Here is a 16,983-nt window from a genome sequence, read left to right on the forward strand (position 1 = left end):
TGTTCGGCATTATAAAGCATTGTATGAGAATATTAATTAAATGTAATAAAATTGTTAAAAGTTGAATTCTGCGCTCAAAGTTTGTTACACGAAAGTAAAACAGCCTCCTTTACTTAGGTTTGGCTAGAATATGATTTTATTGAAATATAGGATATCAGGAGTTAAAGAGGATAAGTTTTCTCTTCATGTGCTCTTTTTAAATATCTTTTATGTGTTCCGTGACCACCTTAGGTAATGAGTAAAACTCTTTATTATGAAGTTCAAGGTGCCCACTCTTTCGAGATTTCAAAATTCCCTGACTTTTCCAGGTTTTCCAGACCAAAATTGTACAAGTTCCAGTCATACTTTTAATAAAACTATGTTAAAAATTTAGCGGTTGCCAGCATTACACAATAAAATTTTGCAAAGTTGTAAAGAAAAAAATCTTACTGATTCTGAGAACTTTATACACTACATACTATGTAATCGTAATAAACAGATGATGTATGACAAGCATAACGTATTGGAGATGTCAATACAACTAGGTAGCTCATTAATAACACCCAGAGAGCAATCAATTACAGATGTATCTTTTATCTCAGTTCCAATATTGGAATTATCAACACTAGCTCCCTTTCAACAAAATTTTATTGTAGCACTGAACACAACTTGAAGGTATCACTACTGTAGTTCACTTAACAATGTATCACTTAATTCAGTACACATACACAAGATTCCTTAGCACTAACAAAGCGGTTAAATATTTACCTTGCTTCAAGTAAAAAGTTTACTTAGTTTAACAAGCAGTTTAAGAAAATGCACTGCAAGATGCAGGACAATAAATTTAAAAAAAAAAAAAATCAAAAATATATTAGCCTACTTCAAGGTGCCAATTTCGTCTTCAATAAGAGCTACTTCCTTCCTGGCCTCTGCTCTATTCTTCTTTTCCAACTCTTTTACCTGATCAGCAGCCCGTTTTCTTTCCTTCTCAGTCTTTTCCTTATCTATCTTCTCAGCAGCATTTTCCTTGTACTCTAATTATCTGGGATGAGCATTTCGGGCAGCATGAATCATATTTTTGTTTATTACAATAAAATTTAAACCACCACGAGTTTCAATGGAATCATACACTTGTCTCATTGCCACAAGGCTTTCCTCCTTTTGATTTTCAACCAAGCATTCTGAATTAATAGAGAAACCACTCTCTAGACCAGCATTTCCATGCGACAAAGTTAGAACAAATTGCACAAAAGATTTGAGCTCCTTTGAGCTTTCGGACGCTGAAATACACTGCATCCGATAGTCGCCAAGTCTGGTGTTTTCTTTCAAGTAAGACTTAATACACTGTACTACATGTGGCAATGCACACATTCGTTTGTAATCTCTGTCAATTTTGCCTGCCAACGTGCCAGACATTCAGTTATACTCCACAAGTATTTCAAGACATGCAGATATGCGTTTACATGCAAGACTTGTATTCAACACAACAGAAGGATCGAGATATGAAATAGTTCTCGTAATTTTATACTTCAAAGGCGACCTTTCCATGACTCTTCACAAATGTCTGTAGTACCCGACGGCATGCCTGTCGCAGCTCCAAAATTTCGAAAGAACTGGCTTTCTTCATTTTTTTTTTTTAAAGTATCCCTAGTTGAATAACCAAAATCTATGTCTTTAGCAGGAATTAAATTGCTGCTATCACTAACATCCCCTTTACTTAGTGGTTTCTGCAAGACATCTTTTACAAAGTGACTCATGAATGATCGCATCAAAGACGATAATTCTGCATATAAAAGTGGTGCAAGCGGAGCATCCGTCTGAAACTGTGAAAAGAAGGTTCGACGGCAAAAGCAAAAAATTAGTAGAAAGGTAGTTTCACACTAAATAACTTATCATTTACACATTCTATTACCAACTGAAAGCTTGTAGATTTTGGACATTTCTTGTCACGAATAGCACACTCAACATACTTGACTACGCTGGATAACATTTCCATTGCTCTAGCTGCAACCTTAAAATTTTCAATCCACCTTACCGAACAAAACTTGAAAACTGTTGATCCTGTGTAATGAATATAATCAGCCCGTCCTACGGGAACGTCCTTAAGATCATAGATTGATCGCAAAAATTCGACAACTGTTCAACTTGTCATCTTGATGGATGCTGTACACAATGTAGCGTATGTACCCTACAGCTACCCACGTCTAAGAATAAGGATCAGAGGGGGAATTTCGTATATCATCTGCTAAATCTTTTACGAACTTCAGGTTAACATTGGGACCATCCATGGAAACCTGCATTATCTTTTTGAGATTGACGCCACATAGAACATGCTTAAATGCACTCAACAAGTCTGAAGCGCGAGTGTTACCAAGAAAAGCATATGCAAAGTACCTGGAGGACACTTCATTCAACTCAGGATTCCAGAATCTAACAAGAATATCTAGAAATAACGATGAACATGTCTAGCGAGTCTGTGCACTGTTCGAGGTTTTGATGCAGTTCCATTTTAGACCTTCTGCATTACTCGTCCTGTAAGCTACAAGGTTCAACTTTGCTTGCTCCAGAGCCCGCCTGTACTGGTCGCTAGACAAAGGCAAGAGTACCACGGATATGTTGTTCTTGCTCTCAGCTTTTTCTCATTACGGTAAGAAACATACTAAAGATACATTCGGCTCGTGGCAGTAATGCACCCAATTAATACATTCGAACGCATTACTGCCGCGAGCCGGACGTATAGGATAAACACTGATGAAGGGAAACGAAGTCCTCGTAGCAACTTTGAAGTATTATGCGTAGTTTCGTTGGAGGGAGAGTCTAATAGTGGCAACGAAGGAGCAGTGTTAAAACTAAACTTCCGGACAGGAGGAACTACTTGCGTATTGTCAGCAAGATACAGCCACTGATAACCAATAGAAATGAAAGCTGAAAAACTGAGAAAGTTGTTTGGGCACTATTTCCATCCTGGTTAAAATTACTTGCTCGACCAGTATTGAAAGGAGGTCTGGCGGAGACCCTAGAGACCAAATTTTTCTTTTTCTTTTTTTTCTTTCTTTTTCTTTTTTTTTAAAAATAGGCAATATTTCATGTAATTTAGATCTTCACAAAATTTCCAAAATATAAATAGAATTTCCTGACTTTTCCAGGGCAAATCGCATTCCCTGACTTTTTCCGGTTTTCAGGTTGAGTGGCCAACCTGGAACTTCCAGATTTGCAATCTTTCCCTAAAATTTGGAAAAAACATCAAATACTCTTCTGTCTTTTGATGCCCTTTTCCAGTCTTAATAATGTGTTACTTATATTTTCTTTTGTTCTATATTTTAAAAATTTCTATTAGTCCCATTATGTCTTTTCTTTTGTACCAGAGCATACAGAATTTTTATTAGTTTATTTTTATTTATATATAAAGAAACATTTCTCCAGTTATCACCTGAAGACCTTCGATTGGTGTGGTGACCATTGCTCCCATCGTTCTTGTAAGAATTTGTCTTTGGACTCTGTTTATTTTTCCTAGGTTAATTTTCCTTTTCATTATCCTATGCCCAGTGCGACTTCAGTGAAATTCAAAGATTGACAATGAGACTGAAAGATTAAGAGTTCGTATGCCCCCATCATACCAATACGCTACAATATCCAGTCCAAAATTTAATCTTTAATGGTATGTCAGTTATTACACTTATTTCCATTGTAAAGAAATCTTCCACCATCAACCGATGTTGTGACTGATTGGCAGATGCTGTTTTTATTTATTGAAAGTTCCATCTTCGGCGGCGAGCTGACACTGTGGCATTACGATATTACATTTTCCCACAGATTAATTCAAAGTTGTTCTACGCGAAGATGCTGCATTAGGAAAGGTAACACGATGCTTTTAGATGATCAGACGCGTAATGAGATATGCAGTGACTCCTTAGACTCCCAAAACAGTATGACAGAATAACAGTAGTTCGTAAATAGCTAACTACTTAGAACAGTGACTAATTACTGTCTACTAGATTGACTACTAACACACAACGCTATAAGATAGATTCGCACATATAGAATGTATCCTAAATATTTAAATTCACGATGGTATTTCTACAAATGAACATTTGACAATGGCAATGACACAGACTTCTACAGCATGTATGACGTGTGTTAAAAATATATTAATATCATTATTACCAGGGTGGATTTATTCAAATCAAGATTTAAATCACTTGATTTTTTTAAATAAAAATCGTTGATTTAAATCAAATTCCGAAATAATTTAAAGTGAAAATAAGTAAAGTCTCGTTTCTGTTCTGTTATTTCGATTATGGAAGATGATAATCATAATACAATGAGACTCAAATGTACAGTATGTACAGCATAGTATGAAAACAAGTGTCATGCAGAGGATGATTAGGGAAAATCCCGTTTTGAACGGTAACAGGGCAATCATGTTTTCCTCTCTTCGTAACATAGGGTTTATATTGTAAATCGTTAACTAATCCAACGGGGAAATCACCATCCACATTTAAGACGAAGATTCTTTTGTGTTCGCGTCTATATATTTGTTCCCAGATAATAGAGCGTATTTAGAAGTGTCCCATCCCCTCTCCGAATTTTTTTTTTTTTTTTTTTTTTAGATTTTATAACTTTAGGCAAAATTTATGTATTTCGTGCCGCAAGCTAGTTACAATTTCCTTAAAACTATGCCCCTGCCAAATATCAGTAACTTTTGTGGAAAAAAAAATGTCACTTTGATAAGCGTTGCCGTACTTTTTCTTTAACGCTTAACCTTTTAAATTATATTACCTATTTTTAGGTGATACGATAAAATCTTCAATATTCGATTAAAAAAGTACCAATAAAGCTTTTTACTTCGTTTTTTCAGGACTGAAGGCATTGTAGAGCACGTTACATGTGCTTTCACGCCTCTCTGCAACGAGATAAAGGATGTGAGAACGTCATAAATTTTAAAAAAGATATTTTTTGTTGTGCCTATTTTTATTTTTTGGTGGGCCTACATTTAGCATTCAGAAGACTGAAATTCTGCACACTCGTTCAGTGTACCCTTAGTATTTTTCAGATGATTTCAGATCTCTGCGTGAAGGTCCAGAGGGGCAAAAATGTAAGAAAGAAAGAAAGAAAAAAAAAAAAGATATTTTTAACAAAAAATAGTTTTCTTTGCGATTTTCCCGCCTAAGATGGAAACATATGAATGGTACCATCTGAAAGGCTGTTCTATTCTGAAGAGAATTCTATTCTATTCTGATATACGAACGATGGTCTTAGGATAAATAGGAATGTCTCAGGAAACTGTTACCTGAGATCCTGTTTTATACGGGAACCTGGGGTATTTGGGGATATTATCTTTCGCAAGCTTACTTTTGCATCTAGAAGTTTGAAATTTTGGACACTCATTCACTGCACCCCTTAGTATTTTTTAGATTTGTTTCAGATTTTTGCCTTTAAACAGAGGCGGTACAGAGGGGTAAAAAGTAAAAAAGGGGATATTTCTTAACAGAAAATACCTTTTTTCGTGATTTTCCAGCCCCAGATAGCCTACACGATGAAGACATTTGAATTGTACCGTTTGAAACTCTGTTTTATTCTGAAGAAAATAATGCACAAATCATGATTCTAGGATAAATAGGGATGTCTGAGGAAATTTTTATATTAAATCCGGGTCATCTGGGGTATTGTTGGGATGTTCTTAGCTTATTGTTAAATATTTTTCCCGCCCTTACTACTCAAGATAGAAGCTTATTTTGTACACACATTTAGTATACCCTTAGTATTTCCCAGTTGATTTTGAGATCTGTGCGTTAATACAGGGAGTCCAGAGGGGATCAAAATTTGAAATAAAAAAAAATCAGAAAAAATCCCGACTTCTCTCGAAATTTTCCGCTTCAGGGACATGATAGAGAAAATGTGAATGTTACCGTTTTAAAGGCTGTTCTATTCTGAAGAGAATGAGGTATGAACCATGATCCTAGGATAAATAGGGATGATGCTTGACTGAAAGTTTAGATTTTACCAAAAATAAAAAATAAAATTAAGAAACATTGTTTGGGATTGATATAGGTTAACAATTGGGAATTAATTCAAAATTCAACCCTAATACTTTCACTTAAATGGCATAATTGGCATTTAATACTAATTCGTAATGCTTTTTCTTCAGTTCGTGACTTGTATTATACGAGGAGAAAGATTTGATTTAAATAAAAAAAATAGTTTTAAATCAAAAAATCATCAAAAAAGATTTAAAAAAAAAAAAATCATGATTTTTTTCCACCCTGATTATTACTATCTATATATTACGCAGGGAAAAGGCTTTCTGCAAATACATTATAGTTTCACAAATTGCAATCACTTAACGCACATGTCTTGTCCCTTAAGCTTGATATGAAATTATTACTTAAATCAAATGCTCTCTTCCTATCAATTACATGGCTTCTGTGTTCTCGTAACAAACGGTTTGTTTTTGTTTAATGTAGAACCGACATTGAAACATACAGCAAACTCTCAGATGTTCAGATTCAACTAAAACTAAATAATAAATCTATCATTATGTGTTAAGTAAGGTAGCTATCATCGTAATCTCTTATGGAAGATATGTGACATCAATTATTTATATCACAGAAGGTATGCGCAAAGACGAAAAACAGTTTACAGACTCATCACTTTAACTAAGATTTCACTCAAAAAAAAAAAAAAAAGACAATTACGGCATATTAGATTTTTGTATTATTAATTATACTAATAACACAGTTCCCGTGAATACAAATGGCCTCCTTTATCTTAGAATAACTCCATTCAGTACACTCAAAATCAATTATTTTTATTTCTTTCAGTTTACCAGTTAATTATTTGTTAAATAATTCTAATAAATCCAATATTGAATCACTATCTTAAAGTATGGATTTTGTAAGTTTAAGGGGAAACTACACACGCACATCACATCTTGAAAACTACGCAAGGGAACTGACATGAAGAAAATTTATAATCCTTACCTTTGGTATCCGGGGTGAGAACATTGTGATTAACCCATGTGTGACATCCAAGATGATATAAATAAATGTTGTTATCGTAACATATTTCCTCCTCGTTATGACGATGTGAATATCCTCCAAAAACGACTAGATAATTACCTGTAAGTGTGATAGAGGTTACAATAAATACTAATTTGACACAATATACTAAACGAAGAAAACTGAACTGAAATTTCTGCTCTTCCTACACGATTCAAACCAATGTTTACTCAGTAACAATGTTGAGCGATTAAATTTTGTTAATTTACACCAAATATATGTACTCATATTTCCAAAATTTCATTTCAAACATATTAGTAGATTGAGGACTGATGGTGCAAATAAAAATTACATTTCAACCTACATTAAAAAGGATTTTAAAAAACTTAAACCATACTTCAAAGACTCATTTCTGTTTTATATTCAATAATTTAACTTAAAAATATATACATTGGTGGCGAAGAGAGTATTTTCGTGTAAGCTAGATAAAAACTAAATAGTTCTCAATACTTCTACTTATATATGCTGTTTTGACAGTTAATTATACTCTGTACTTTACACATGAAAATAGATCGGATCCTAATTTTGAATTATACTATTTCTTACAGTCTGTCACACATTGTGAAATTATATATCTATTTTTTTTTTTTTTTTTCTGCAAGTAATTATTCAATTTAAGTAACAGCAAAAGGACAAATAAGTAACAAGTGAAAAATTCTTACCTATTACAGTACTGGAATGGAATGCCCTCTTCTTGGGAACATAGCTCTGATGTTTAGGGTACAGAATTTCAGACCAATACCTCTGCTTTAAATCGAAAGCAAACATACGGTGGCTTAGCTTAGAAAATCTGGGAACGTCTGTGATAACACCACCGTACACTATCAAAGAATAGCTTTCCTTATGGTACACTGTGGTATGGGCCACAACACGAACGTCTAGTAGTTTCCCTCCTCTAGGCTTTACTTCTATCCATTGCTCGTCACTATTTAGCTGTATCCGAAACAAGCGTGATGAAAACTCTCCTTTGTGAGTACTTCCACCGAAAACATACAACCACTGGTTTTCGACTAGCGTTAAAGTGTGTCGTGTTAATTTTGGTGGCTTGAGTTCACTATTAACAGCTCTCAGAGACCACTGATTTGATGTCACATTATAAAACCACAGTTCATTTGATAAGCTGCCATTTTCTAACTTTCCACCAAAAATCACAAAGCCACCTGGATACGAGCATGCAGCATGACCGTAGCGAGGTAATGGTTTTAAATTTTGCTTAATTAATTCAGTATTTCTTTTTGTTCGTATATAATTGTTAGTTCTCTCTGGAAGAGCTTTCATTCGTATGCTAACAGTGTCATTATTAATAACATTAAACAAAATATCCTTCAAACGAGCTGAGCTAGTGGACACATTTTCTCTACGATCATCATCTACTGAATGTGTTACTACCTGATAACGTTGAATTTTGGGTCGTGTTATAAAAGATCTATTTGCACTATCTGTTAAATTTGTCCATTCACTGGTATTAAAATTATACACTAAGAGATCACCAAGAACAATATTTAAATTATAACCGCCAAATACATACAGCGAATCTGTCTCATTTACATAGACTGCAGTGTGTGCAGCTCTCGGTGATAACCCGAATTCTTTGTGTGATAGCCAATGCCATCTATTGCCAATTGCATCTGATCTGTTCAAGCTACAACTTTCCCCAGAATATCCAGCGGCACACACACATTGTCCATCGACACAAACACCCCTATTTTCATACGCACCACAGTTATCTGGACACAATCTGTAATGGCAGTCATCTGCATAATATCCATCAGTACACAGGCAAGTGTGATTCACGCACATACCATGTCCACTACAATTGTTTGGACAATCTGTAATTGAGTATTCCGCTTTGAATCCTTCCAATGCATAATTTGTATCGCTATACAACAGTATTAACATCTGAAAAAAATAAAATAAAATAAAATAAAAAAATAATATATATAACAGAAAATCAATTTTACGCTACAATTATAGAACATAGAAAGGGAAGCATTAATCTAAAACATAAGGATAAAAACTTAACAACTAATTTACCAAGTAATAATCGTATTTATAGTGCTCCAGTGTAGTCAGATGATTAGTGCGCGAGCAATTCGTGGGAATGAGCTCTGCAGTGATGTGAGCTGTTGTACTAATCAAACCACAAAACTACCTAGTCCACTATAGCCCTTTCTGGCATGTTACACTAGGTAAAGCAGTAGCGATCATCATTATTTGAAATTTATCTAAGTTAGTGATACTCCATTTTACGAGTTCTCATGAAGTTCTAAACCATAGTTTGTTTACATATATAGGTTGTGAAAGACTCAATATCAGAAAAATTGTTCGAACGATTATTGATTGATTTTTGGTCACATACTAATTTGGAAATTTCCGGTAATAACCAGCATCTTCTGAAAAGTGTATTTTTATTATTGTCCTGTGGATACATGAATACATTAGCATCAAAGGACTTTAAAAAAGCAGAAGATAGACATCGTTTCTGTAAGATTTACTGTTGGCCAGCAACGAGAAAAGCTAACTTTTCACAGCACGCTTTGCCACTGCTTCTGAGCCCTATTCACCTGCGGATATATTTTTGGACCTTGAAAAGTTTTAGGAAGTCCCGAAACATTCGGATTTTATTTTCTACACTACGGTATCACGTCTTAACAGAACGCTTTAAACTTCGGGATATTGTGTACCTTCTATCTTTCTCCCAGAGCATGTACATGTTCACTGTTTGTAATAAATCATCCAATGATATCGAATTTAGGGAAATATAAATTCTGCAAATACCAGGGTGCACACGAGTTACTACAATATATGATATATTCTTCGGTTCTGGCGTCTTTCCCAATTCCCATGGATAGAACAACTATTCGTACCCGAACACTAATTTACTTTCAGTTCACTATGACGGTTACGCCTTCCGCGCCGATTACGAGTTTTATAATTATGCAGGTTTTCATCACATTCACGTATTGTATCCTTCCTTTCGGAGTTAATTAAAGAAGCATTCAAGATCTCCACCCTCGCAGTACCATCCTCACTACTAGTCTCATTACCGGCAAGCTCGTTCAATCGTCACTCTTACTTCCTTTTGATCTATCACCTTTCGTCTTCTTTGCGAGGATTGGAAATCCTTAACCCTTCACATCGTCTTTCCTGCCCGTCCAGATGACACGAAAGATTGCCAATTCTTTCATCCAACTTATATGTATTTTCTTTAACGAGATTTTCACATCTCCCTTCCGGCTCCCGAAACTTCTGGTTTACACTACTCACCTCTAGTGCGTCGGGTCCTTGGTTCGATCCTAGCATACGCCAACTGAACTTTGTGGTGGGCAAACATTGTGAGCATGGGTTTTCTCTAGGTCTCCCGTTTTCTCCCACTTTCGTCATTCCACCATTATCCTCCATCTCATCATCGCCGTCTCCCTTAAGCTTGGTGCATAATCGTGCGGAGTTAAATTTAAAACAAAAAACAAAAAGAAAGATAAAACGAACCTTGATGACGATTCAGTGACCAGTAAGCATTCGCAGAATATAATCTCAGTGTTGTACTTCACATTTACCTAAATCCAAGTGCTTCTAAGAAAATATCTTTCAACATTTGCTTTTTCGAAAAAGCCAAGTAATATATTTCATAGTAATTTCAGTTTCTTCGTAAACTGTTGAAAATATTATCCTAATTCATATACAGATTCTACTCATCCAAATTATGTTCACACTTTTTTATCATAATGTAAATTCACACATGTCCCTTTCTGTTGAAGAAACTGTTTGGCGGATAATCTTGACACCCTTTGTGGTTGGACATCCCAAAATATTTCGATACGCTAGAAACTAATGAATCCTGATGCTTAGAATCTCTTATGTTCCTTATTTTTGGTATTATTTGCCTCTTGGTTATAACAGTGTATGAATGATTACAATGATAGATAGCTTCATGAAGTCCTGTTTGGGCAGGCTTATTGATGAAGTACTTTTTAAATTCAGTAAAATGTTTTCCAGTGTTAAATAGTCGTTTATAGTTAACTTTGAAACCATATTTATTAAAAATTTTGTTCAAATCAAACAAGAGTTTTGCCAAAAGTAACATGTATTAGCTGTATAAATAATATAATGTTATTTTATATGAACGATCATATTATGCATATGCTTTACTTTAAAAACTACTGATGTTTTGCATTACACAATCCAGCAGAAGTTGTTTACCTTTTATATCAACTGTAATTTTATCGCCTTACCCTTCAATAATTTTAATTCCAATAAAATCAACAACAGTAATTCCTAGTCTTCCAAGAAAGCACACTTTTTCTTTCATTCTTTCTAAAACGAAAGTTAATATGAAACATAATACTGAGGTAGGGATGAAGTTACCCACTTACCCTGATGTCAATCATAAGCAATAGGTCTCATTGGGATGTCTAAAAGTATGCATAATGTTTCATGAATATCAGATAAATTTTGTGTAAGTGTTGAAGAATTTTTACGAAATTTTCATAGAACGTACTTTATTAATTGAAAAAGAGAAGAGCTAAATTAAATTCAGCATCATCACCAACTGCAAGTAGTAGGTATGTTTGGAAGCCCCAAAATAAATATACGGCACATTGCACCAAAATCGAATACTTTTTATGAAAAGTTTTCGTAGGACTTCATTTTTTAATCAAAGAGGGAAGGAAAAGAATATATTCAACCCTCACCCTTCAGATACTAACATGGAGCTGTGGGAGCAGTCTCAAAGAACGTATACGTCATACCGTATTAAAATCGAGTATACAAATTGTATCGTGCACTGTTTTTCAAAAATAGAATAACTCACCTCTCACTGGGAAGGTAACTTCATCCCTCATTCCTGATTGACTTTTAACTCCAAGCGGTGATTTTTTTAGGATTTAGATTTCTAGGCTTTCAGCATCTATGGCATGTTAGCTCGTCACGTTTGAATGATTATGTCTCTTGGCGGGCACCTTATCCGGGTAAAAGGAAGGAAGGAAGCGGCTTGGGACCTAAATGTTAGGTACCACGCCGACATTTGCCTGGTGTAAATGAGGGAATTCTCACGCATGACAGCTGGCCTGAAAAAGCTTTTTCACTTTTTCGACCGAGTGCCCCCACCGGGAATCGAACCCGGGACCGTTTGCACCGCAAGCAAGAGCGTTAGCGGCTACCCTACGTGGGGCCACCTCCAAGCGGTGAATATGTTTCGGAAGTCTTAAAGAAGATATACCCCACATTACGTCAAAATCGAATAATTTTGGGAAAAGTTACAGCGGAAATTATCAAATTACACTGATTGACAATTGCTAAAGAACAAACAGTTTCAGCCATAATTCCTTTTGAACATAGTCAGGGAACAGCAAATGACCAATATATGAATACTAATATTATGCAAGTTTTATTGGCAGTTGTTCGCCAGCATGGAAAGAAAAAATATATGAAAAAAGAAACAAACCCATGGAAAGCATTACGGAGTGATGACATGAAATGTCAATTGTCGTGAATACATTTTTTTTTTTTTTTTTTTTTGGGTAAATCAGTAAATTATGACTACCTCCGGCACCGATGTATGCTGCACATCTGTTTGTCATGCTGTACACAAGAGTGTTCATAAGTTCCAGAAGTACGTCGTCCCATTTCTCCCAAAGGGCCGTTTTCAGGTCCTGAAGAATAAAAGATAATAGATTCCGCTGTGCAAACTGCCGTCCAAAAGAATCTCAAGCATATCCAATGGGATTCAGATCAGGGGATATGGTAGTCAGTCCATGCGGTAATATTCTCGCGCTTCAAGGACTCTCCAACTTGAGCGGTTCAGTGTGGACCAACACTCTCATCCCTCAACGCGACGTCCGGGCCTACTGTACCAAAGAAAAAACCAACATATCCTGTTAGGAACTCGTTACAATACCGTTTTCCAGTGACGGATCCGGGTGCAAAGATGTGCAGTGCTAGTTGTCCACTTTTCATGACAGCGCCCATACCATGACTAGGACGAAGAGAACTGGGCCAATGCCATGCTCTCAAGTGAGTCATGGTTCTGTGTACCCAGTGATTCTGTGATCAACTGATGTGGGGAGACAAGGATCAAGTTACCATTCACCAAATATCCATGCATGAGACAAGTATGATGATTCTCGTGTCATGCTATGGGCTGGCATCATAAAAATGGCCAAACATCACTGCAATCTTTGCAGCCGGATCCATCACCGGAAAACGATATTGTAACGAGTTTCTAACAGGATGTGTGTGTCTCTTCCGTGGTGCAGTGGGCCTAGATTTCGTGTGGATGACAATGCACGTCCACACAGAACCGCCCATGTTGATGAGACCCTGAAACGTGAGAATATTACCGCATCGACTGGCCACCAGATTCCTTTGATCTGAATCCCTTTAACATATCTGGATGCTCTTAGATGACAGGTTGCACAATTAAACCCACCACCTTTGACCCTTCACGACCTGAAAACTGCCCTCAGGGAAGAATGAGATAGATATTCGTGGAACTTGGGACAGCAAAGCCATGGAAATCATGAACTTTCATTGAGAGGATGACAGGTGAGCAGCATGCAATGTTGCCCGAGATGATCATACACCTTATTGATTTGCTCAGAACAAATGTATTCACGACATCTGACATTCCATATCATCACTCCATAGTGCTCTACATGAGTTTGGTTTTCTTTCTGTGATGACGAATTCATGCTTTTTTTTTTGGGGGGGGGGGGGGCAAAATAAGTTTGTCCCCTAGCAACTGTCAACTATTATATTTAAATACGGGAGCTTTGGAATTCGGGGAATTATACCGTTTTACCCACCTGAATTTGACCAATTTCAACCACAAACAATGAGGATGATCGGGAAGCCATAAAGAAAATATGAATTGTATTATATCAAACGAGTAATTTTCATCTAGATTATATCGGTAACATTATGTATATGTGCATCCTTGCTACATCCGATGAATTAAACTAATTTTTTTTCAATATTCCTAAGAAGAAAACGATACTTCTACGTTTGAAGTAAGATTCATTAAAGCTCGATCAAGTTGAAGAATGTTATCATCACTGAACGAAGAAACGGATAGGCACAGAAATGACAGTTCAGTAGAATGGTAGAAATTCGTACGCTTTAAATTTTCCACAAAGTACAATACTTTAAATGCGGTACACTGATCCACAACGCAGAACAAATATATCGATACTACGAAGCGAATAATAATGATCAGAATTCTTCGAAATATGATACGAAGAACAAAATGAAGAGAAAAAACACCGAAAGCAATATGACAAATAGCAATAAGAAAGTGAGGAAGATAAAGAAAAAATCAAATTAATTACAAAGAAGTGAAGAAAAATAACTACTTGAGGCATACCAACATTAAACTAAGAACGAATCAACTGTCTTTTTTTCAAAGACAAAATTATCTTTTTCTTCCGAAAAATAATACGTTATGCAAGTGCACATAGCAAATTATTACTCACAAGGGAACATCTTATATTGATAATAGCATTGCCCAATTAAACAATACGCAATCGATAGAGAAGTGAAGGAAAATGAGAAATCCAAAGTTTTACCGGCCAATACTCAGAAATACAGGAGAGACAGAGGAAAGAAGGATGTAGCATGTGAAGATTACAATGCAAAAGATACACTCACACAGAAAGAACTTCAAAATTATTAAAGTAATCAAAATGACATTTATACAACAGTATAGTAAGCAAACATTGTACCCACAGACATGCTCAATAACATCATATATCATATGTAATGCAGTGTTGCCAACTGAGCACAAAATTAAGTTTTGTTGAATGACACGGAACACAAATTATAACATCTAGAAAATCTAATTATGAGTAGAACCATACCTGTGAAGTCTTGGTGAACTGTGTTGCCAACGTTTGAGGATAGGCCTATATGAATCTTGCTGTGCGTTGCTTATGTGCTGTTTTGATACTATTCTTACATTTTCCTTTGGCAAAAATGCTTCGACACTGTGCTTCGTCCGTTATTTTTGTACTTCAGTGATTATATTCTTGTTTATGGTCTCATATTTTGGTTTTGAGCTAGTTCGCATCGAGTACTCTATGTACTCTTCTACATCCAAGATTCAAATAGGAATTCATATTGGCCTATCCTCAAACGTTGGCAACACTATACACCAAGACTTCACAGGTATGGCTCTACTCATAATTAGATTTTCTAGATGTTATAATTTGTTTTCCCTGTCATTTAACAAAACTTCATTTTGTGCTCAGTTGGCAACACTGCATTACATATGATATATGATGTTATTGAGCAAGTCTGTGGGTGCAATGTTTACTTATTATATTGTTGTATAAATGTCATTTTGATTACTTTAATCATTTTGAAATTCTTTCTGTGTCCTTGTATCTTTTGCATTGATATCTTCACATGATTCTAGATCCTTCTTTCCTCTGTATGTCCTGTGTTTCTGGGTGTCGGCCCGTAAAACTTTGGATTTCTCACTTTTCTTCACTCCTCTACCGATTGCGTATTGTTTGATTGGGCAATGCTACTATCAATATAAAATGTTCCCTTGTCAGTCTATTTTGTCTATTATTAAAATTACTCAGTCTATTATTAGAATACAAGGAACAGACAGCAAATACTTACAGCACCCGATTGAGCAACTACAGGTTGCGGAATTGTTTTGCCACTAAAGCTTCCAAGCAATGGTGCATCAAAAGAATGCCCATCGTAAACGAAGATGTAGTCAAAAGAACATTCAGTCTCCATATTACGGAAGTTCAATGTAATAAATTGATTAGCATCTTTAGCTAAAAGAAAAGAAATATCACGTTAGTGCATCATATTTATACAGTAATATACAAGTAATACACTTAGATATCTATAAGAAAACATACAAAAATACACTGGTAGGCATTGATCATGAAGATAAATAAGGAAAGGGGGAAAACGATACATTACTTAAACATTCTTACCAGTTTTCTCAGAATGTTTTAATCAAGTACGAGAAGTTCATACTATCATTAACAGGAAACTTTTATCTTTTTTCTCACTATAGAATTTCGTAAAATAATGAAAAAATAAACACCAACACCAAGAAATGTGATATTCACAGCAATCACAGAAATTATGAAATGCACTTATCAAGAGAATTCTGGAAGCTTCCCGCCTGATGTCAATGAAATTTTGTGTACTTATATCGTTCAGATTTGTAGCCTACGCAGTTTTACCTGTTTTCTCTTATCTGCTAGTTTAGTGCATTTCTGATCGAACCCTGGTTTGTTCCTATATATTTCCGCGTGCCCCATTTTTTCTTTTGCTAAAATTTTAATGCCATCTCTAATTTCAACCAAAATATCTTCAACACTAGTGCATTCCGAACCTTCTAAAACCGAAAATCTATTCGACACTTCACAATGTGGTGTTCCCCTCTCGCCTGACTCTTCCCTAATTCTTTAAATTAAATCTCCCCGTTTCATTGCCTTTATTTAACGATAATCTCTCTCTTTCTCTTATTATCGCTGCTACAAGGTGATGATCAGTGTCACAGTCAGCTCTTCTGAACGACCGGACTTCTGTCTTCTCTTATTTATTAAAACGTGATTAATCTGATTATGTGTTTTTCCATCTGGTGAGGTCCAAATATATTTAAGAACGTCGCGGTGGGAATTTTCTACTCTTCACGATAAGGTTTAGGGACAGCAAAATTCACGTGTCTAACGCCATTGTTATTATTTACTTTCTTTATGCAGATAATCTTTCTTCATCAGCGGTTTGAACATATGTTCTCGTCCTATCTTCGCATTGAACTCCCCTAACAGAATTTTCATATGGTATCGCGAAAATTGGTCAAATACTTTTTTCCACTTCCTCGAAAAAACTATATTTTATATCGTCATTCTTATCTTCTGTTGGGGCCTGTAATTTCAGAACAATATCACGTCACTTATCCTTAAGAGTAATAAAAGGA

General features: G+C 35.5%; 1 protein-coding gene across 1 annotated transcript in view; it reads right to left on the bottom strand.

Annotated features, from left to right (window-relative positions):
- The window catches only part of Megf8 (multiple EGF like domains 8), a 155,389-nt gene that overhangs the window by 122,363 nt on the left and 16,043 nt on the right, over positions 1-16,983 (bottom strand). The window contains exons 3-5 of the mRNA XM_081740937.1: positions 15,660-15,823; positions 7,700-8,936; positions 6,960-7,097 (exon numbers count right to left, since the gene is read on the bottom strand). Coding sequence (XP_081597063.1) covers positions 6,960-7,097; positions 7,700-8,936; positions 15,660-15,823 — 1,539 coding nt within the window. The remainder of the gene's footprint in view (positions 1-6,959; positions 7,098-7,699; positions 8,937-15,659; positions 15,824-16,983) is intronic.

Source organism: Thermobia domestica, chromosome 2, assembly GCF_964235325.1.
Source record: "Thermobia domestica chromosome 2, izTheDome1.hap1.1, whole genome shotgun sequence".
In the NCBI taxonomy this organism is placed as follows: domain Eukaryota; kingdom Metazoa; phylum Arthropoda; class Insecta; order Zygentoma; family Lepismatidae; genus Thermobia; species Thermobia domestica.